The following is a 20,812-nucleotide window of genomic DNA, read 5'->3' on the forward strand; positions in this document are numbered from 1 at the left end:
CTTACACTTTAACTTACATTTCAACATACACCTTAACTTGACCTTAACTTACACCTTAACTTACACCTTAACTTACACCTTAACTTAGACCTTAACTTAGACCTTAACTTAGACCTTAACTTAGACCTTAACTTAGACCTTAACTTAGACCTTAAGTTAGACCTTAACTTACACCTGAACTTACACTTAACTTACACACGAACTTACACCTTAACCTACACCTTAACCTACACCATAACTTACACCATAACTTACACCATAACTTACACCATAACTTACACCATAACGTACACCACAACTTACACCATAACTTACACCATAACTTACACCATAACTTACACCATAACTTACACCATAACTTACACCTTAACTTACACCTTAACTTACACCTTAACTTACACCTTAACTTACACCTTAACTTACACCTTAACTTACACCTTAACTTACACCTTAACTTACACCTTAACCTACACCTACTTAGTGAATGTTGGTAAACGAAACTTTTTAAATTTGTCATCGAATTATATTTTTGTAAAAACAAATCCCCACTATTCACAAAGTGCATATTCTGTCAAATAACAAAGAAAGAATGGACAGATAACCATCTAATTGGGATTGCGTGTCACTGATCTGGTGTTAAACAAATATTTTAGTTTTAGCCTATGTGGTATTAACGAATTATTCGAAACGAATTATTATAAAGTTGAGAATAAAACAAATATAGAAACCTTTATAATAATATGCTATTTAGTGCACTGAAAATAAGGAAACAAACTTGTTTTCTTTAATCAATACAAGCTTTAGTTGCTAAAATATGTATGTGATTTTATGTACGATCAAATCTTTTATTAAAGAAAGCAAAATTGTTTTATTTTCTTACTTTCAGCGCATTTAAAGGGTTATATTCTTAAAAGCGCTGGTTAAGTCACAAAGGCCTACAAAAAAATAAAAAAATAAGAAAATGTGTCTGAAAATAATGTACAGTGAGGCGATTCGAATGTTACGCAGTTTTTTTTTTTTAATTTTTTTTTTTTTTTTTTTTTTTTTTGTGTGTTTTGAAATGGGATTGAACAAAACTAATGTATTTGACAAGACACACATGTAAATTGAGGCTGGTAAGGAAAATGACAACATTCTCGTCAAAAGGGAGAATCATATAATGCGTGTCAAAAATTAGACTAATATAAAGCACGTAAAGAAGTAGACTAACATGATGGACTTTAATATAATGCACGTCATCAGGGAGACTAATATAAATAAACCGGGAGTGATCTCCCCTAAACTTTCTCGAATATTCTAATATAATATTACGAGGGATGGCAACTCAGGACATAGACAATATTTGTTATCCATTTTTAATTACTTAAACTTTTATAATAGAATCTTGTAAAAAAAAAGTGAAGTTTCCCATTCAAACCTGACGGTCTATGGGGCAAGTTCACTTGTTTCTGTGACCTCGGCATATGAAGAGATAGTGCGGTCAGTACTATGCCCAGCCGCCTTTACTTTCCCTAACAGGAGTTAGGTACCCATCAGAGTTGGGTGGACTCAGGGACAGTATACTGACTTGAACTCGGATTTGAACTCGAGACTTACGGGTTAGCAGTCCAGCTCTCTACCGCTAGACCACTCCGTCCCACACAAAGTGAACGCCTAATAAAATGTGTATAAAAGTGCGGGATATTATTAGTACTTTATAAATTTACAGGCGTTTTTTGAGAAATCGGAAATAGCGTAAATTAGTACTTCCTGTCAACGGAAATTACTCAAAATTTGACAGAAGGTAGAGAATTAGATCTTTTACTTACGTGTGAAATGTCATGCATCTATCTAAAATAGTACGCAACTTATAGGCTTTTGAAAAATTCAAAGTAGAAAAAGTACCACTTCTGGTTATCGGAAATCGCTCAAAAGTTTATCAGGATCTACAATTCTGATAAAATACTTATATATGAAATTTCATCAACCTAGCTGTAACGGTACTCAAGTTATCGTGTTTACACACAGACAGACACACAGACACACAGACATACGGACAGAATTGCAAAGTCCAGTTTTTAGGACTCGACAACGCATAAAACGCCAAAACGTTTATATATTTGTATTTATAATTTTTGCCTGATTAAAATAAGTCCTCTATAATCCGGATGTGATGAAGGACTGAGGAGTAAAACGGTAAAAACTGTCAAAATTTCATGTTATTTTTGTGCACGATTACAATACTTTCTGTATACTTCGTATATACGAGAAAGTAAAAAGGAGACTAATATAATGCAAGTAAAAAATAGACTAAAATAATGCACGTCATAAGGGAGATTAATATAATGCACGTTTTAAGGGAGACTAATATAAATACACGTCAAAAGGGAGACCCTTACAAAGATTCGCTGTTTATAGAACATATTTCGCTGTTTTTTGTATTAGTTTTTTTTATGATAGCCAGCTTTGATTTATATTTGTACTAATTATAGATTTGATTATTTGAATATTTTGTTTTTAAAGATACCTATACCATATTTAAATGTGATCGTTGTCTGCGATAAATCCTCTCACTATCAATTAATCAATATTACTGTAAAGGGAAATCCCCATATTATGCTTGCATGACGTCAGAATAATAGAAACTCAACTACGAAGAAGCTATGTAGATCTATGTTTTATAGTTAGGTAGTTTTTCAAAACGTTTGACTTGGATCTAATATCGGACTGAAACAAAATTACACGTGGAAGTGTCATGAAATCGAAAGACTAAGAAACAAAAAAAAAAAAGGAAGCTTAACTAAAAAGGGAGCTAACCCCGCACTTAACTTCAAGCTATAAATTTCACGTGGCATCGGGTATGACTAGCAATAGCTCTCAGAAGAAGTGGATTGTTTGTTGGCTCGTTTGGTTTTTTCTTTGAACTATCGTTTTATCACATCAAATGTTAGGATCCATCTGCAGCCCTAAGTTAAGTACGGACGTAGCTCCCCGTTAGGAAGGGGAAACCACCTGCTTATATATCTGTAAGAAAATTATTGCACCCAAGTTACTGTCTCTGCTGTTATGCATATCGAATGTTATAAATCAATAACATTAATTCCTCACAACTGCGTCAGACAAACTGTTTCTATAACATATTTCCTTGTATTTTTTTGGATAGTTGGCTTAGTTCTGTATATTTTCTAATTATTGAACAAACATTTTAATTTTAATTTTACGGACACTGTAAGGTGTATTTTAAAAAATACTTTTCCTTTGATAACGGGACGGAGTGGCCTAGTGGTGAAGCGCTAGACTGCCAACCCGATAGTTTCGAGTTCGAATCCGGGTTCAAGTTATTGAAACATCCTTAAGTCCACACAGCTCACGCTATATGCCGATATCAAGAAACACACGAACTCCACTTTATCTGCCTGATGAAAAAGAGGAAACTTAACTTTTTTTTTTAACTTTCATTTGATGATAACCTATGTTACTCCCTACTCCGTTGAACAATGAAAGCATTTCTGGAAATCCTGTAATTCCACGAAGTTAGTGATCAAGCGGAATGAAACAAAGAAATGTGCATGTGCCGTGCAGAGGCGTAGCGATGGGGGGGGGGGGGCAGGGGGGGTACATATGTCCCCGGGCGCCGACCTTAGGGGGGCGCCAAAATGGGTTGTAAAAACAAATTAAATTATTTAGCTGCATTTTTGCAGTTTGAGGGTGGGGGGGGGGGGGGGCAAATCGAAAGTTTGAGGGGAGGGGTGCAAATTGAAAATTTGCTCCCGAGGGGGGCGCCAAATTGAAAGTTTGTCCCCGGGCGGCGGGAAGGGTCGCTACGCCTCTGGTGCCGTGTTATAGAAAACATTTAGTGTTAAGATTGTTATACATACATTTGTAGTATATTTTGTATATGCGTGCTTTAGAAATGCTACATTTAATGTAACGTCGAAAAACATCAAGTAGTATGACTAAATAAGTGAGATTAACAAAATGACCACAGTATATAATTACTAGAGGTCTAGGCATATTTATAGAGTAAATTCAACTTTGAGTATTATTGGTATCACTTTTAGTAATCATTTACAAGTAATTGTGATTGTTTTCGACTATGTTAAATTTTATTTTTAAACCGTCTATACTATTATTTAAAACTTTGAGTTCGTCAATTAGAAGGAAGATAATTATCTTCTAATAACTATTGCTAATGGGTAAATTAGTTATCAGTTACAAGCAATTGTGATTGTTTTCGGCTATCTTCAGATTTTATGTAAAAAGGCTGAATTCGTCAATTGGAAGAAAGATGAACCCAGCTGCTTTCCGTATCTTTCGATAACTAGAGTAAAAGTCTATTACTAAGTTTCAAATTAGTAAGCAAAAGTCTAACGATGTATAAATGACATCAAATATTTTGGCTTGAAATGAAACATCCTCGTGATATATTGTAAGTTGAAAAAAAGTTATAAATGAAAAGTTAACCCAAACCTAATTTCAAATATTTTTATTAAGACAAAAAGCCACAGTATCTATCACGCATAAAAGGCTTTTTTAACTGAACGTTTACAATATCAAAACAAAATTACGAATACAAAAGATATAAACATGTCATTACAAATAACCTGAACAAAACGAATGGTATTTGACAATTTAAAAAAAAATTCATTGAACAAATAAATAGCACTTCATTGCAAAACAGAGGCGTAGCAGGGGGGGTTCATATGTCCCCGGGCGCCGATCTTAGAGGGTGGCGAAATGGGTGGTAAAAACAAATTAAAATCTCATTTTAGCCGCAGTTTTGCATTATAAATATAAAGTTTGAGGGGGGGGGGGGTGTGCAAATTGAAAGTTTGAGGGGGGGGGGTGCAAATTGAAAAGTTGTTCCCGAGGGGAGCGCCAAATTGAAAGTTTGTCCCCGGGCGCTGGTAAGGGTGGCTACGCCTCTGTTGCAAAAAAAAAAAAAAAATTAACAAGGTTACTTGACAATTAACTAATCGAATAAATAACATCAAAAATAAAGAATTTTGTTACAACCAACAGAACAATGATAATTTAAAATTTAAAAAAAAAACCAATAATTAAACAGTAAGGGAAAAGGATCCCCCATGTTGTTGACCAAAGAAACAGAACCGGCACTATTGTTGTGAGCTTAGTTCACTTTCGTCTGAGCTTAGTTCACTTTCGTCAGAGCTTAGTCCGCCTACTTCTAAGTGACGAAATTTGTCTGTTAAAAAAAAATTAAAATCAAAATAAATTCAAAGAATGAGGTCAAGCTGGTTTAAGTAATTCTAATGTGTAAACAGTGCACAGGCGTAGCGACCCTTCCCGGCGCCCGGGGACAAACTTTTCGATTTGCACCCCCCTCGAGATTTCGATTTGCACCCCCCTCTCAAACTTTCGATTTGCACCCCCCCCCCCCCCGTCGAGATTTTGGTTTGCGCCCCCCCCCCCCTCAAACTTTCAATTTGCACCCCCCTCAACCTTTCAATTTATTTTTCCAACCCATTTTGGCGCCCCCTAAGCTCGGCGCCCGGGGACATATGTCCCCCCCCCCCCTCGCTACGCTACTGAAACAGTGATTTGTTTTACACGATTTGTGATAGTGTAAGAAGTAGATCTCTTGGATTATTTTTTTTTTCTTCTTTTCTTTTTTTGTGTCCTCAGACATGTAATTTACAGCGTCAGTTGTGTGTTCGCTTTTGTATTACAGTTTTCATCATCGGCTTGTGAGGACTGATACAGATTTACAATAGTAATATTTCTTTCTTACTTGTAGCCTACTTTCATTCATTTAAGATGGTTTACTTATACATTGATCTAATACAAAACGTCTAAATATAAAATTTAAAAATTAAAAAAAAAAAAAAAAAAACTGAAAATGCAAAGGTGTAATTAAATGATGATTCAAGGGATTTTTTTTTAAAACGGATTAAAATGTGTAATCTCGTGGCAACTGTTTTAGTCAATTAGTAATTAGATACTTGCATCATTATCAATATAAGGTCAAACGCCATGTAAATCTGTTTTAATAAATTGTAATAGTTTAGACAAGATTTTAGAAAAATATCGATGTTTAAAGAAATTCAACTGCAATTTTGAGGAGGAGGGGGGATAGGTTGAGGTGTGACGTCATTTTAGGGGGGTGGCTTTTTGTGACGACGTGTGACGGAGGGGAGGGGGGAGGTAAAAATCGTCCAAAAAAGCGTGACGTCATTTATGGATGACCCCGAAGCTATCTGTAGGAATAAAATGTGTAATCTCATGGCAACTGCTTTAGTCAATAAGTAATTAGATACTTGCATCATTATCAATATAAGGTCAAACGCCAAGAAAATCTGTTTTAATAAATTGTAATAGTTTAGACAAGATTTTAGAAAAATATCGATGTTTAAAGAAATTCAACTGCAATTTTGAGGAGGAGGGTGGATAGGTTGAGGTGTGACGTCATTTTAGGGGGGTGGCTTTTTGTGACGACGTGTGACGGAGGGGAGGGGGGAGGTAAAAATCGTCCAAAAAAGCGTGACGTCATTTATGGATGACCCCGAAGCTATCTGTAGGAATAAAATGTGTAATCTCATGGCAACTGTTTTAGTCAATAAGTAATTAGATCCTTGCATGATTATCAATATAAGGTCAAACGCCACGTAAATCTACTATGGTGTCGTAATTATAAATATAACAGTTAAAATTATGTTGCTTTCTTAGCTGATAACTTTATATCACATTTTTAATAGAAAATTTTTATACTGATAATTCTTTAAAATATAGATCTATTAAAAACCAAACCAAAGGGAAAAAAACGCAATTGGTTTCCCATGCGATAGTGCTTAATGGGCGATATTGCTACGCAGAGTGGCCACCCCTGCCTTACTTAGTTGTCTGTGGCGCCACCTACCGCTGGTTAGCCAGGGAGAGATAAAAGTTTTCGAACTAAATCAACTGTTGTGAACGGGATTCCCATTGATAACAAAAAACATGGCGGCTATTATTCGAGTGTTAAATAGTCTTATCAGAGGCGCAAATCGAAAGTTTGAGGGGGGGGGGTGCAAATCGAAAATTGAAAAATTGAAAGTTTGTCCCCGGGAAGGGTCGCTACGCCTCTGGGGGGTGCCGCACCGGCACTGATTGATATTGAAAATATGCTAGTCTACTTGTCTTAGAGGTAAGTAGCCTATTTAAAAGGCCTAAGTTAGTAATTAATTCCTAATTCTTAAGTCTACAATCAACTACACTGTAAAATAAAAGAAACTAGATCTAGAACCTAGACTACTCTAGTCTATAAATTTAAAAAAAAATCCTGTATGTCGTATGTTACTGTCTACGTCGGAATTTTCAAGAGGACTTTTTTTTTTAGTCATAGATATAGATCTAGTTTAGATCTAGAAATCTAGACTCTAGCTATAGATCTAGGCTATACTTCATAATTAAATTCAGGCTTGATATACGATTGAAATCTTGTATAAATCTCAAATTTTATAAAAAAAATTTTATTATTATTATACAGGGTCTAATCCTACGTCAAAAAAACATGTGTATTCTGGATCTATATAAAATAAAATATATTTGTGTGTGTGTTATTTTAAAATTAATTTACATAATACAACTAATCGTCGGAGTTTGTTTTGATTCCAAAAGCGGAAGTAGATTTCATAACTTAAAAAAAATATTCACATTTGGTTTGAAAAAACAAAAAAACGCTAGCTGGCAACTACCGTAGCGAGACTTAAAGAAAGCGCCGGTAGGTGGCGCCACAGAAAACTAAGTAATATTTTCTTAAAGGCAGGGGTGGCCACTCTGCGTAGCAATACGGCCCATTATGTACACAGCAGTTAAATGAATAGCACAGAGCCGTAGCGACCCCTCCCGGCGCCCGGGGACAAACTTTCAATTTGGCGCTCTCCCTCGGGATCAACCTTACAATTTTCGATTTGCACCCCCCCCCCCCTTCAAACTTTCGATTTGCACCTCCCCCCTCATATTTTATATATATATATAAAGCAAAAATGCAGCAGCTAAAATGAGTTTTAAATTTGTTTTTCCAACTCATTTTAGCGCCCCCTAAGGTCGGCGCCCGAAGACATATGTACCCCCCCCCCCTTTCGCTACGCCCCTGGAATAGCCTACTGATATATCAAACTTTTATAATTGGAATCTACTAATATTTTTCTAAAAAAAATGAACAAGCCACCGACTATTCATAAATATGGATTCTGTTGAAAAAAATGTATGTGATTTGTCGTTGAAACCAAAATAAAATATCTTATTTATGTATTTTTAAAGTGCGAAGCAGAACACGGCGTAGGGTAGATAACTGGAGAAATTATTCGCACTAGTGTTCTAGATCAGGGGTCTCCAAACTACGGAGACTCTCATCCGGCCCGCGGAGATCTTTTTGTCCACGGAAAAAACATTTGTTGGTAATGGCTGAGGAACTTTGCTCAGAAAAATCAGGACATGCCTGAAAGAATCTGGCCCCCGAACTGAAATTTGATCGGACTGATAAGTTTGGAGACCCCTGTTCTAGATTAAAGAAATTTTTTCGCAAACATTTTCTACATTTAAGAAATTGTTACCATTATTTTTACTTTGATAATGTATTCGCATTTATTTGGCAGATTGAAGAGTTTTTTTTTGTTATAATGTTATTGTAGGAAGAAATTATGTAATATCCCCACCTATGTTCCTTCTTAGAGGAAAAAGTTCAATTGCAACGTGTATTTTATAAGCGCGTTGACCTACAGTTTAAACAAGGATAATAATGAATGTATTATACAAAATGGCTGCGTGGCAGGTTTAAAATAACTACGTAATTTACCACGTGGTCGCGCAACCGCCTAGCTCAGTGTCCTACGTTCTGTGAATGTGCAGGCCACAACACAATAAAAATAAAATTGTTAGGAAAACAAAACCTGTCCTACCTAAAAACTCCATGATCTTTAGAATGAGGTTAGCCAATGGGTTAGGAACGCCTGGCCAGATTGGGCGGTAGGCGTAGCTGAAAATAAAAACCAAACTTTAATTAATGATTTCTCATAGGAAGGTAGGTCTATGTATCTTAATGCGATGTCACAGACACGCAAAGCAATAAATAAATTAAACTAATAACCATAATGTGTGTTTTGAAAGCTGACCGCACAAAAAAACTATCCCAAATCTATCTTAATTGTTACAGTTAAATTAATTACAATGTACTCAAAAACGTAATGTAGTTAATATTAAATAACATATAGGGCGGATGAAGTGGAGTTCATCTGTTTCAGGCATATAGAGGGATAGTGTGGTCAGCACTATGCCCAGCCGCCCTTGCTTTCCCTAACGAGAGTTAGGTACCCATCAGAGCTGGGTGGACTCAGGGACGTTCAACTTACTTGAGCCCGGATTCGAACTCATGACTTTCGGGTTAGCAGCATTTATCTCTACCACGTGAAAGAGTTTTGACAACCAAATCCTAACTAGAATTAAGCTTAGAGTAACACGACAATCTAACCCTAACTAGAATTAAGCTTAATGAGAGTAACTAGACAATCTAACCCTAACTAGAATCAAACTTAATGAGAGTACACTACAATCTAACCCTAACTAGATTAAACTTAATGAGAGTAACACGACAATCTAACCCTAACTAGAATTAAACTTAATGAGAGTAACACGACAATCTAACCCTAACTAGAATTAGGCTTAATGAGAAAAACACGCCAATCTAACCCTAACTAGAATTAAGCTTAGAGTAACACGGCAATTTAACCCTAACTAGAATTAAACTAACTGAAAATAATTAGCATGAAATATACTAATAAGGAAGAGGGAACACACCAATGTTTCTTTCCGACATTTTCTCCGGATGCGGGGGCACTTGAAGGGGAGGGCGGACAATCTAACCCTAACTAGAATTAAGCTTAGAGTAACACGACAATCTAACCCTAACTAGAATTAAGGTTAGAGTAACACGACAATCTAACCCTAACTAGAATTAAACAAACTACTGCTTACCTTGTAGCCTGCCCAAAGATAGTCACAAGATTATCCAAATCTCCGCCTCCTACTGTATCAATAGTATCATCGTCCATCTGCCTCAGCTCGGCAAGTTCCTGTCTCTCCGGGTCAACCAAACTCTCAGACTCGGAAGGAATAGAACTTTCTACAATCAGCGCCGCGATGCTGTCACAGTACTCCTGAGAGGCACCAAGCATCATCCCTTTTTCTCCAATGTAGTCGATGACCTCCGAGAGGACCACGTCATACCTGACTGCGTTGATCTCGATATTTGATCGGACACCAGTTTCGATTTCTAGGAGCTCCCGACAAAGTAGGTAGAAGTTCTTGAACTTGTAGTCTTGCATTCTGGTTAACATGGTGTCCTGGGTGATAAATATCTTTTAAAGTAACGTCAACGAAAGCAAAGTTCCTTTCTATGCGTGGCTTGGTCAAAATCTTAGTGAATACTCGCTTCTAATTAAAGTTTTAAAAAATACAAAGTCCTGATGTATCTATTACTTTATCCTATATACATTTAAGACATTTATAATGATTAATCTATGTGAGAAATCTATAAGTGAACTGTCTAAAATTACGAATTGGGTTTTTATACACGAAGCTGTCTATTAGATTAAATAAAATTCTATAGTTACCATCTTGTCAACAAAAGCTTTAATTTTCGAGTGGTTCGGTTGAGCAAGTATATTTGCGTATTATTTATTTTACGAATCTCAATGGACTTGTCAGACTGTGGTATTATTTGTACACACAACACACTTCCTCTGTCAACAATTCAGGGATAACTCAAGTGTTAGGACTGATGTTGTGCTACCATTGTTGTCGTGGTCAAGCGACTTTGGCGAGGTGGGGGTAAAAAAAAACAACAACACATTTTTTCTATTCACTCAGTCCGGCAGTGTTCAGCCAACCGGAACAATTGCGTAGATAGTAGGTGGGCTAGGGGTGGTGGTGGGGGAATGGGATTGTACGGCTTAAACTATAGAGACTGAGTTTGACTGAGTTTTCTTTACGTAACGAAATGTCACCATGTTTACAATTAACCTCAAGTTTGAAAATAATGTGTTAAAATAGGGTATGTGATAAAATCTCACCATTGTAAGCGGACTCTAAACCTTAAACACCGTATGAATACCTAAAAGTATTATACTAAAAGTGTTATCTTGAACTATTTAATGAAGGTGTCTTGGGCAAAAAAGGGAGAAGATAATGAATGAAAATAAGAAAACACCAGTGTTTCTTTAGACATTTTTTTCAGGGTGCGGGGGCACTTGAAGGGGAGGGCGGACTAAATTTCCCGGTGAGGGGTGGGGGTGGGGGGGGCGAACATTGCTTAAATATAGATTTTGTATGTACATTTTATTTCGCTCGGGAGAAGAAGGTAGACGTGCTTCGGGTGCGGGGGAGGGAAGGGGGGGGGGGGGTAGACGAGCTTTGCTTGCGGATGTTAGGGGTGGGGAGAGGTAGGCGGCAATGATTGTAACTACTTGCAATATTTTAAGTGGTAACTTGAAGGCCAGGTACCCACGTTAGATGTCAGGTACCCACGTTAGTGATAGAGATGTCAGGTACCCACGTTAGTGACAGAGATATCGGGTACCCACGTTAGTGATAGAGATTTCGGGTACCCACGTTAGTGATAGAGATGTCAGGTACCGCGTTAGTGATAGAGTAGTCGGGTACCCACGTTAGTGATAGAGATGTCAGGTACCCACGTTAGTGACAGAGATATCGGGTACCCACGTTAGTGATAGAGATGTCAGGTACCCACGTTAGTGATAGAGATGTCGGGTACCCACGTTAGTGATAGAGATGTCGGGTACCCACGTTAGTGATAGAGATTTCGGGTACCCACGTTAGTGATAGAGATTTCGGGTACCCACGTTAGTGATAGAGTAGTCGGGTACCCACGTTAGTGATAGAGATGTCAGGTACCGCGTTAGTGATAGAGTAGTCGGGTACCCACGTTAGTGATAGAGATGTCAGGTACCCACGTTAGATGTCAGGTACCCACATTAGATGTCAGGTACCCACGTTAGTGATAGAGATGTCAGGTACCCACGTTAGTGATAGAGATGTCAGGTACCGCGTTAGTGATAGAGTAGTCGGGTACCCACGTTAGTGATAGAGATGTCAGGTACCCACGTTAGATGTCAGGTACCCACATTAGATGTCAGGTACCCACGTTAGTGATAGAGATGTCAGGTACCCACGTTAGTGATAGAGATGTCAGGTACCCACGTTAGTGATAGAGATGTCAGGTACCCACGTTAGTGATAGAGATGTCAGGTATCCACGTTAGTGATAGAGATGTCGGGTACCCACGTTAGTGATAGAGTAGTCGGGTACCCACGTTAGATGTCAGGTACCCACGTTAGTGATAGAGATGTCAGGTACCCACGTTAGATGTCAGGTACCCACGTTAGATGTCATGTACCCACGTTAGTGATAGAGATGTCAGGTACCCACGTTAGTGATAGAGATTTCGGGTACCCACGTTAGTGATAGAGATGTCAGGTACCCACGTTAGATGTCAGGTACCCACGTTAGATGTCATGTACCCACGTTAGTGATAGAGATGTCAGGTACCCACGTTAGTGATAGAGATTTCGGGTACCCACGTTAGTGATAGAGATGTCAGGTACCCACGTTAGTGATAGAGATGTCAGGTACCCACGTTAGATGTCAGGTACCCACGTTAGATGTCAGGTACCCACGTTAGATGTCAGGTACCCACGTTAGATGTCATGTACCCACGTTAGTGATAGAGATGTCAGGTACCCACGTTAGTGATAGAGTAGTCGGGTACCCACGTTAGTGATAGAGATGTCAGGTACCCACGTTAGATGTCAGGTACCCACGTTAGTGATAGAAATGTCAGGTACCTACGTTAGTGATAGACATGTTGGGTACCCCTCCCTACTTCCAGATAACCCTAGACCCCCTCCCCACTTCCAGATACTCCTAGGGATCATCCATAAATGACGTCACGCTGTTTTGGACAATTTTACCTCCCCTCCGTCACACATTGTCACAAAAAGCCAGACCCCCCCCCTAAAATGACATCATACATCAACCTACAACCCCCCCCCCCCCCAACCTCAAAATTGCAGTGAAATTTTTCCCAATCCCTATTACAATTTATTTAAACAGTTATCTAAAACGCAAAAAAAAAAACCGGCTAAAATTCATTTTCTAGCATTGCTTATTTATAATGCAAAAAGTGACGTCACACAATATGTACACACACCCTCCTCCCCCTAATCACACACCGTCACAAAATTACCGACCCCCCTGCCCCCTAGTGTGACGTCATTTAGGGAAGACCCCCTTGACAATCTCCCCACTTCCAGATAATCCTAGACCCCTCCCAACTTCTAAATACTCCTAGATCATTTCATCAGTACCCAATGACCATATCACCTGGTCCATACTACTGCATATCTTGAACACACATTGTGTTTTAAGCAATCAGCTGACTGTTGCAGTTCGTTTAACAGCAAAACCCGAGCATCGCGTGACGAAAAAAACCCGCTTATTTCCCTTTACTTTGTTACGTCATTTTTATTTCATGCTTTATTTCCTTAAAAATGAATTAAATTCACGGGAATATGTTTTATACATACTCTTGGTCGTTGAAATAGCATCAATAAATATTATGCTAATAGTGTGTTACTTTTGACAGCATGAAACAAATTCACAAATATTTTTGAAATAGTTTTAAAACTCTTTATTCACAAAGAGAAACACTTTAGCTTTATGTTAAATTCTGATGATGTATTTAAAAACGTAAAATGTTGCGTTTTGTAGGAAGTGTTAAATGTGTTTAATGAGGGGTTTATATACATAAAAATCTTTAAAAAATAGCTAGCTATCGAACCCCGAGAGGCGCCTTTAAGAGTATGTGCCGAAGGGTACATACTAATAAAGTCTCCTCTCAGGTTTCGATAGCTACACTCCTAGTTAACTACGTTGTACATTTCCTTTTCGATATCATCAAATTAAACACATCAGCACCTTCAAACTACGGACTACTAAAAGTAATATCACGAGAGGAAAGCCAGTAGCTAAAATTATGACAGTTAATTACAAGTAACATGTTATCGCCATATATATATATATATATATATATATATATATATATATATATATGCATGCATGCATCGTTGTGTATATTGCAGTTAAACAGCAAATAGTGGGACAATATTGTAAGGTTGCTAGGCAGTTGAATTTGTCAAAGTTCTATAAGTCCTACTGGTAACTTTTTTTTTTTTTTTTTTTTTTTTTTGTCTCGCCCATCCGGAAAAAAAAATCTTTCTAATTCCCATGAGATTTTTATTAAAGAATCTAAGAGCGTGTGAGTGTGTTGGTAGTGTCTGGTGGGTGTTGTGAGGAGACGACTATACTCGGAATGAAGACAGAAACTAACATAAACACATGTAAAACCAATTTTAACACTCACACACACACACAAAAACAACAAAGAAAAGAAAAAAAAACATCGAAACTAATAAAATACGCACAAACGTTTTTTTTTTTTCCATTCCTTTATTATAAAGAGCACTAGCAAAATAAATTTAAATTTTTTTCTCAACCTCTCATTACTCATATATAGTTCTTGGATACAAATGTATACAAAACAATAAAAGAGAAAACAGTTATTATATATTTGTCTCCCTTTTATTTGTTACGTATTATATGTATAGTTCTTTCCCTAATGTAATTATTTCTAAATAATTAATTTAATTTTTTTTTCTCAACCTCTCATTACCCATATATAGTTCTTGGATACATATTCTAATTTAAACAGCGTCCAAATGTATACAAAACAATAAAAGAGAAAACAGTTATTATATATTTGTCTCCCTTTTATTTGTTACTATTATATGTATAGTTCTTTCCCTAATGTAATTATTTCTAAAACGCATAAAATTATTATTACGGCACATTACAGTGCCCAAATTCACCTGTGTACAAACAATAATAAACCGGGAGTGATCTCCCCTAAACTTTCTCGAATATTCTTATATAACTTGAAATATAGACATGATTTTTAATTACTTAAACTTTTAAAAATAGAATAGAATCTCACAGAAAAAAGAATTGCGCACCAAGCGAACGCCAAAACAAAATGTGCATAATAGTGCGCAATATTATTAGTACTTTATAAATTTTCATGCGTTTTTTGAGAAATCGAAAATATCGTAAATTAGTACTTCCTTTCAACGGAAATTACTCAAAATTTGACAGAAGGTAGAAAATTAGATCTTTTATTTATATGTGAAATTTCATTTATCTATCTGAAATAGTACTCAAGTTATAGGCTTTTGAAAAATTCAAAGAAGAAAAAGTACCACTTCCGGTTATCGGAAATCGCTCAAAAGTTGATACGGATCTACGATTTTGATAAAATACTTATATATGAAATTTCATCAACCTAGCTGTAACGGTACTCAAATTATCGTGTTTACACAATGACAGACAGACACACAGACACACAGACATACGGACAAGATTGCAAAATTATGTTTTTCCGTATCAGTGAGGTATTTTTTTTTGCACGATTACAAGACTTTTTCTATACGAGAAAGTAAAAAGAAAACAAGTTATTATGTATTTGTCTCCGTTTTATTTGTTACGTTTAAATACACAGTTCTCTCCCGTATGTAATTATTTCTAAAACGCATACAATTATTATTACAGCAACAAACGTCATATTGATTTTAAATAACCAAAAATGATAAGTGTATTAAACATGAAAAAATTTGCTTTAGAACTGTATACCAAGCAATTGTTGTATAACTTAATTTTTAATATTTTCTTAGTGTTTGTATTTTGAAATATGAGCTAACTTAAAAACCATACTTTCCTGTTCAATTGTACGGAACTGTATAAAAACACAAGTTACGTTCACCATATGGAAACTTTATTCGTACTTAATTTAGAGATGGTACATACTTAAAAATAAACGATAAAAAAAGTTGATTGGATGTATTAGAAGCAGGGCGTTCAGCTATTGTTTCTAATGCTATCCAACGCCGCCTCAAAGTTAGATATGGTTAGAGTTTCCTTTTATTTACAAACTAAATCACTAAACTTTGACCTCAATTAATTTAAATACCAGAGCACAAAACTATGGCCTATTAAAACTACTATTATATACTGCATCGATTAGCAAGGATGTAAACTAGACATCTAAAGAAAAAGCACACATTATATAACACGAAATTTTGTTTGAACCACCCGTATATTATAAATTATGATCTGACATAACATGTGTATACCAAAGTAATAATAAAAATATGGTTTCTAAATTAATTTTAAGAATCACAGTTCAGAATACGCCTTTATTTAAAACAGATTTATCTTGCATAAATTATATATATATATATATATATATATATATATATATATATATATATATATATATATATCATAAACTAATACAGTACAAGTGGTAGCTGCAGTGAGGTTAATTTTATTATTAGCTAATACAGTATCGCATCGTGAGCTTTTATTTTATAGGGCATGTGCCCTAAAGGACCAACATCTCTAATAAGACATATTCCCAGAGAACATTACAAGATTACTCATAGGAAAAATACCTAGAGGACGTCTATGTCGAAATTATTAAATAAAGAACATGTAGAACCTATCCTTAGAAAAACTCTACCAAGATTATTATGTAGATTACAGGTAGAACCTAAGATTTGGACCTATATTTAGTTTAGTCATGCCAATGGTATCTGTAGGACCTACGCTTAGAGGACCCTACATAGACAACCTGTACCAAGATCATATTCAATGCAACAACCATTTAATAATGAACAAAATAACCAAAATTTCAAAGCGCTTCGACTATTCACATTTTTATATTTCTATAACATTTGTGAATAAATTACCAAACTCGATCCTAAAAATAAATATTTGTGTCTCAATGTTTCCACTACTAGAGAATAGTGGTTGAATAGTGGTTGAAATAATGTTTTCACTCCCACCGAATAGTGGTTGAAAAAATGTTTTCACTCCCACCGAATAGTGGTTGAAAAAATGTTTTCACTCCCACCGAATAGTGGTTGAAAATTTTTTTTCCCTCCCACCGAATAGTGGTTGAAAAAAAGTTTTCACTCCCACCGAATAGTGGTTGAAAAAATGTTTTCACTCCCACCGAATAGTCGTTGAAAAAAAGTTTTCACTCCCACCGAATAGTGGTTGAAAAAATGTTTCCACTCCCAGTGAATAGTCGTTGAAAAAATGTTTCCACTCCCAGTGAATAGTGGTTGAAAAAAATGTTTCCACTCCCAGTGAATAGTGGTTGAAAAAATGTTTCCACTCCCAGTGAATAGTCGTTGAAAAAATTGTTTCCACTCCCAGTGAATAGTCGTTGAAAAAAATGTTTCCACTCCCAGTGAATAGTGGTTGAAAAAAATGTTTTCACTCCCAGTGAATAGTGGTTGAAAACACGTCATCCGTGACGCGACATTAACACCTGGCCAACAGCCCCAGGCAGGTAAAGCCTAATGATGTATTGTTCACGGTGGGCAAGGGTTCGACTCCCACTCCCACTAACCATATTATCAGCTTCGCTTTGTCCTCCTATATGCCTAGACAAGACTAGACTGGACTGGACTGGACTGGACTAAAAACGTGAACATTATTCACCTGTCAACATTTGTACCTTGATTAAACCACGTGATTATGTAATTTTTCTACATGACACGAACCAATCAAAAACGGCCAATCGTTTAACCAATAAAATCAAATCTCCATGTACATTTAAACTCCTAAAACTTCAAAGCTAAGACCATCAGATCTAGTCATAATTTTAACCAAAATGGATATCTTCAAATATCCACATTTCTTAAAGCTGTGTTGGGATATACTGCGAATCGAGACTAATAAAATCCAAAGAACTGAATTTGACGTGAAGCGGTTCTCATGTTGCCTCACGGACATCCTAGACTACATCGTGGACAACAAGCTGATTGAGAGGGGCTCGGCCAGTGTAGAGGAGTACGGGAGCCTCATCATTAAGGAGTACGTGGAGAGCTGGAGGGTTTTGATCCCGTTTCTGTCTCCGGATAAAATTCCACCGCCAATGATGCGGAGGTTGCTGAGGACTGTTGAGGCGTTGGAAGATTATGTGGTTTGGAGGAATGCTGTGGAGCAGGTGACTGACGATGGTGAGGATTGGGATGATGATGATGTTCGCGATGACGGTGTTGAGGTTGCGGTTGAAACAGCTGGTGATGATGTTGGTGGTGTTAGTGGTGCTGATACAGCCGGTGATGTTGGTGGTGGTGTTGATACAGATGAAAATGAAGCTAAAGCTGATGTTGCAGTTAATGCTGTTAGTGGTGGTGATGTTGAAAGTGATGGCGAGAGTCCGTATGTCGGTGTTGTTGGTGATGATGCTAATAGCACGACTGATGGTGATGCTGTTTATGTTGAGGGTAGTGTCGAGGATTCGTCTGTCAATGTTGTCGGCGACGCAGGTGTATCTGATAATGACGGCGACGCAGGTAATTCTGATAATGACGGTGATGATGATAATTCGAAAGACTTTGCTCTCGACACAGACAAAGCCAAACTTGAGATTCCCATACACTCAAGTGAAATCGCTGATGACATACCAAACGAGACCCCGGATGTTGATTCTATCAGATCAGACTTGTCTAAGATAGCTCTGTCAAAAGTAGGAGAGGACGATAATGATGAGAATGTGGACAATGATTTTGAAAACGAGTATTCGTGTGTGCAGCGGCTGGGAAATCAAGGTGTGGACGATGGTGATGACGATAAAAACATTGACGATGGATGTGATGATTTAACAGAAGAGGAATCAGGCCAGGTGGAATCACCTGTACAGTAAGTCAAGTTTTTATATTTACGTTTTTCTGTATAATGCATTTCTCTCAATTTTCTTGCTTTACTTCTTTCAATTGAAAAAAAAATTGTCACACTTTCTAACCCTGCCCCTCCTAATATTCTGAATCCCCTACCACTCCCCATAAGAGTGGTGTCATTTTCGGACGACCTCTGACCTCCCTTGCAACAATAAGAGCTTCTCATTTACCTTAATGTTTGTTTTTATTTAACCTAAGCAAGTTATTACTGTAAATTTAAAAAAAAAAGAATAGTGAGAAAGTTGAAATCGAGAAATGCAATGATAAGATAAAGCTAAAGAAAACGAAATTTATGGAAGAATAATCGTAGTGATTTTTATTATAAATCAGGGTTTGAAATATAAAACCCAATTGCGCAATATTAAGAAGCTTTCAAGTGTTTGTAAAAGAAAATCCATGAATTTCCTAATTGTCTATTGCCAAATCAAAACAAATGTATATTGTACCCCTCATATACGTGAACATTTCCGTATTCTATCTTGCAATTATTTTACTTTAAGAACTGAATTCCATGCTGTACAGCAGTAGTAATATGTAGTAGTAATATGTAGTAGTAATATGTAGTAGTAATATGTAGTAGTAATGTGTAGTAGTAATATGTAGTAGTGATATGTAGTAGTAATATGTAGTAGTAATATGTAGTAGTAATATGTAGTAGTAATATGTAGTAGTACTATGTATATTTTAAAGGCCTATTCATTTTAAAGCATTTCATTTGTTTACCAGATTTACCTATCCGGAATGCGTCTTATGGCCTGCGTCCCCGAATCTTTTGGTGGTTTGATCTTGCTGATTTTTGCATTGTTAGTAAGTATCTGATTATCTGACCCTACATTTTTAAGAACAAAACGACAATATTGTTACTTGACTATGAAAAATTTTCATAGTCAAGTAACAATATTGTTGAAATAATAACGCGTTTTGAATACACAAATATAGAAAAAATAGTTTAAACAGTAATAGTAAAAGCGTCCCCCGAGTCCATCCAACTATGATTGGGTAGGCGACTTACGTTAAGTGAAGTAAAGGTGGCTGGTCCATAGTGTTCACACTATAGGCTACTTTCACATATAGAAACAGGTGAACTCTACTTCACCTGCCACGTGGGGCCATCAGAAATGGAACCCTACCGCACCGGTAGATTTGGGTCTATAATGAGTTATGGGGTTTGATTGCACGCGTATAAGAATAATTCATAAATTATATATAGGCTTACAAGAAGAACAAGAACTGTATTCTACATTTTGATGTAAACACCACTAGACTCAAATCTCGAACATAACTCGGGTTGTTTTAAACGCTGGCTACTTATGATTTTACTAATCATAACCAGGGTTACTCCCCATGCATCTCTTCGAAAGAAATGGAATTTATTTAGAAAATATATACTATACCAGTGTCCGCCCCGCCCCACCCCCGAAAATTTAAAACGCCCACCCCCTCACCGAAAAATATTAAATGCCCCCCCCCCCCCGGAGAACCCTTCCCCCCTCCCCCGAATAACACCTCTTCCCCCCCCCCCCCCCCTCCATCCATAGAACTGGTCTTATTGAACATTCATTGCTAAGAAAGAGTTTATAATTTTTGATGATTTTTCAAATTTCCGAAGTTGTGGATTCATTTTCGATGAATTCTATAATTCTCTTTCAATGCTAGAAGTATACTAGTTAACTTTAACTGTTTGACCATTAATGTCAAATCATTGATTCACTTCGTCTCAGAAGTTTGACTTAATTTTAGTAATTTTTAGTCCCGTTTTGTATTCTATTCATCGATGACCATCAACATAATTATCGTTATGTTTCTTCGGTCCAATAGTTTTAACACCATAGCGACTTGAATGCTAAATTACATACTTTTTAATTTCACTTTCAAAATGATGGTTAAACCATTAACTTGTAGCTAAAGATGGTGTTATTTATTAGTTGTCTGATTCCTATTATATCAATAGA

At 36.6% G+C, this 20,812-nt stretch overlaps 1 protein-coding gene across 1 annotated transcript; it reads right to left on the reverse strand.

Annotated features, from left to right (window-relative positions):
- Positions 1-4,676: 4,676 nt before the first annotated feature.
- On the reverse strand, positions 4,677-10,314 carry LOC131952056 (uncharacterized). Its single transcript, XM_059314539.1, has 3 exons — positions 9,952-10,314; positions 8,880-8,956; positions 4,677-5,185 (listed from the first exon to the last, which is right to left on the reverse strand). The coding sequence occupies exons 1-3, from the start codon at positions 10,311-10,313 to the stop codon at positions 5,097-5,099; spliced, it is 528 nt and encodes a 175-aa protein (XP_059170522.1). The 5' UTR covers position 10,314; the 3' UTR covers positions 4,677-5,096.
- Between the last annotated feature and the right edge of the window lie 10,498 nt (positions 10,315-20,812).

Source organism: Physella acuta, unplaced genomic scaffold (genome assembly GCF_028476545.2).
Source record: "Physella acuta isolate Inbredline_101_S28 unplaced genomic scaffold, ASM2847654v3 ptg000069l, whole genome shotgun sequence".
Taxonomy (NCBI): Eukaryota; Metazoa; Mollusca; class Gastropoda; family Physidae; genus Physella; species Physella acuta.

Bases quoted from the DNA above. Each gene is read 5' to 3' on its own strand.
- LOC131952056 (XM_059314539.1), bottom strand. From the start codon at position 10,313: ATGTTAACCAGAATGCAAGACTACAAGTTCAAGAACTTCTACCTACTT. The intron at 8,957-9,951 runs GTAAGCAGTAGT...TTTTATTTTCAG, and splicing joins ATCTTTGGGCAGGCTACAAG to CTACGCCTACCGCCCAATCT. The intron at 5,186-8,879 runs GTAGGACAGGTT...TTTTTTTAACAG, and splicing joins AAAGATCATGGAGTTTTTAG to ACAAATTTCGTCACTTAGAA.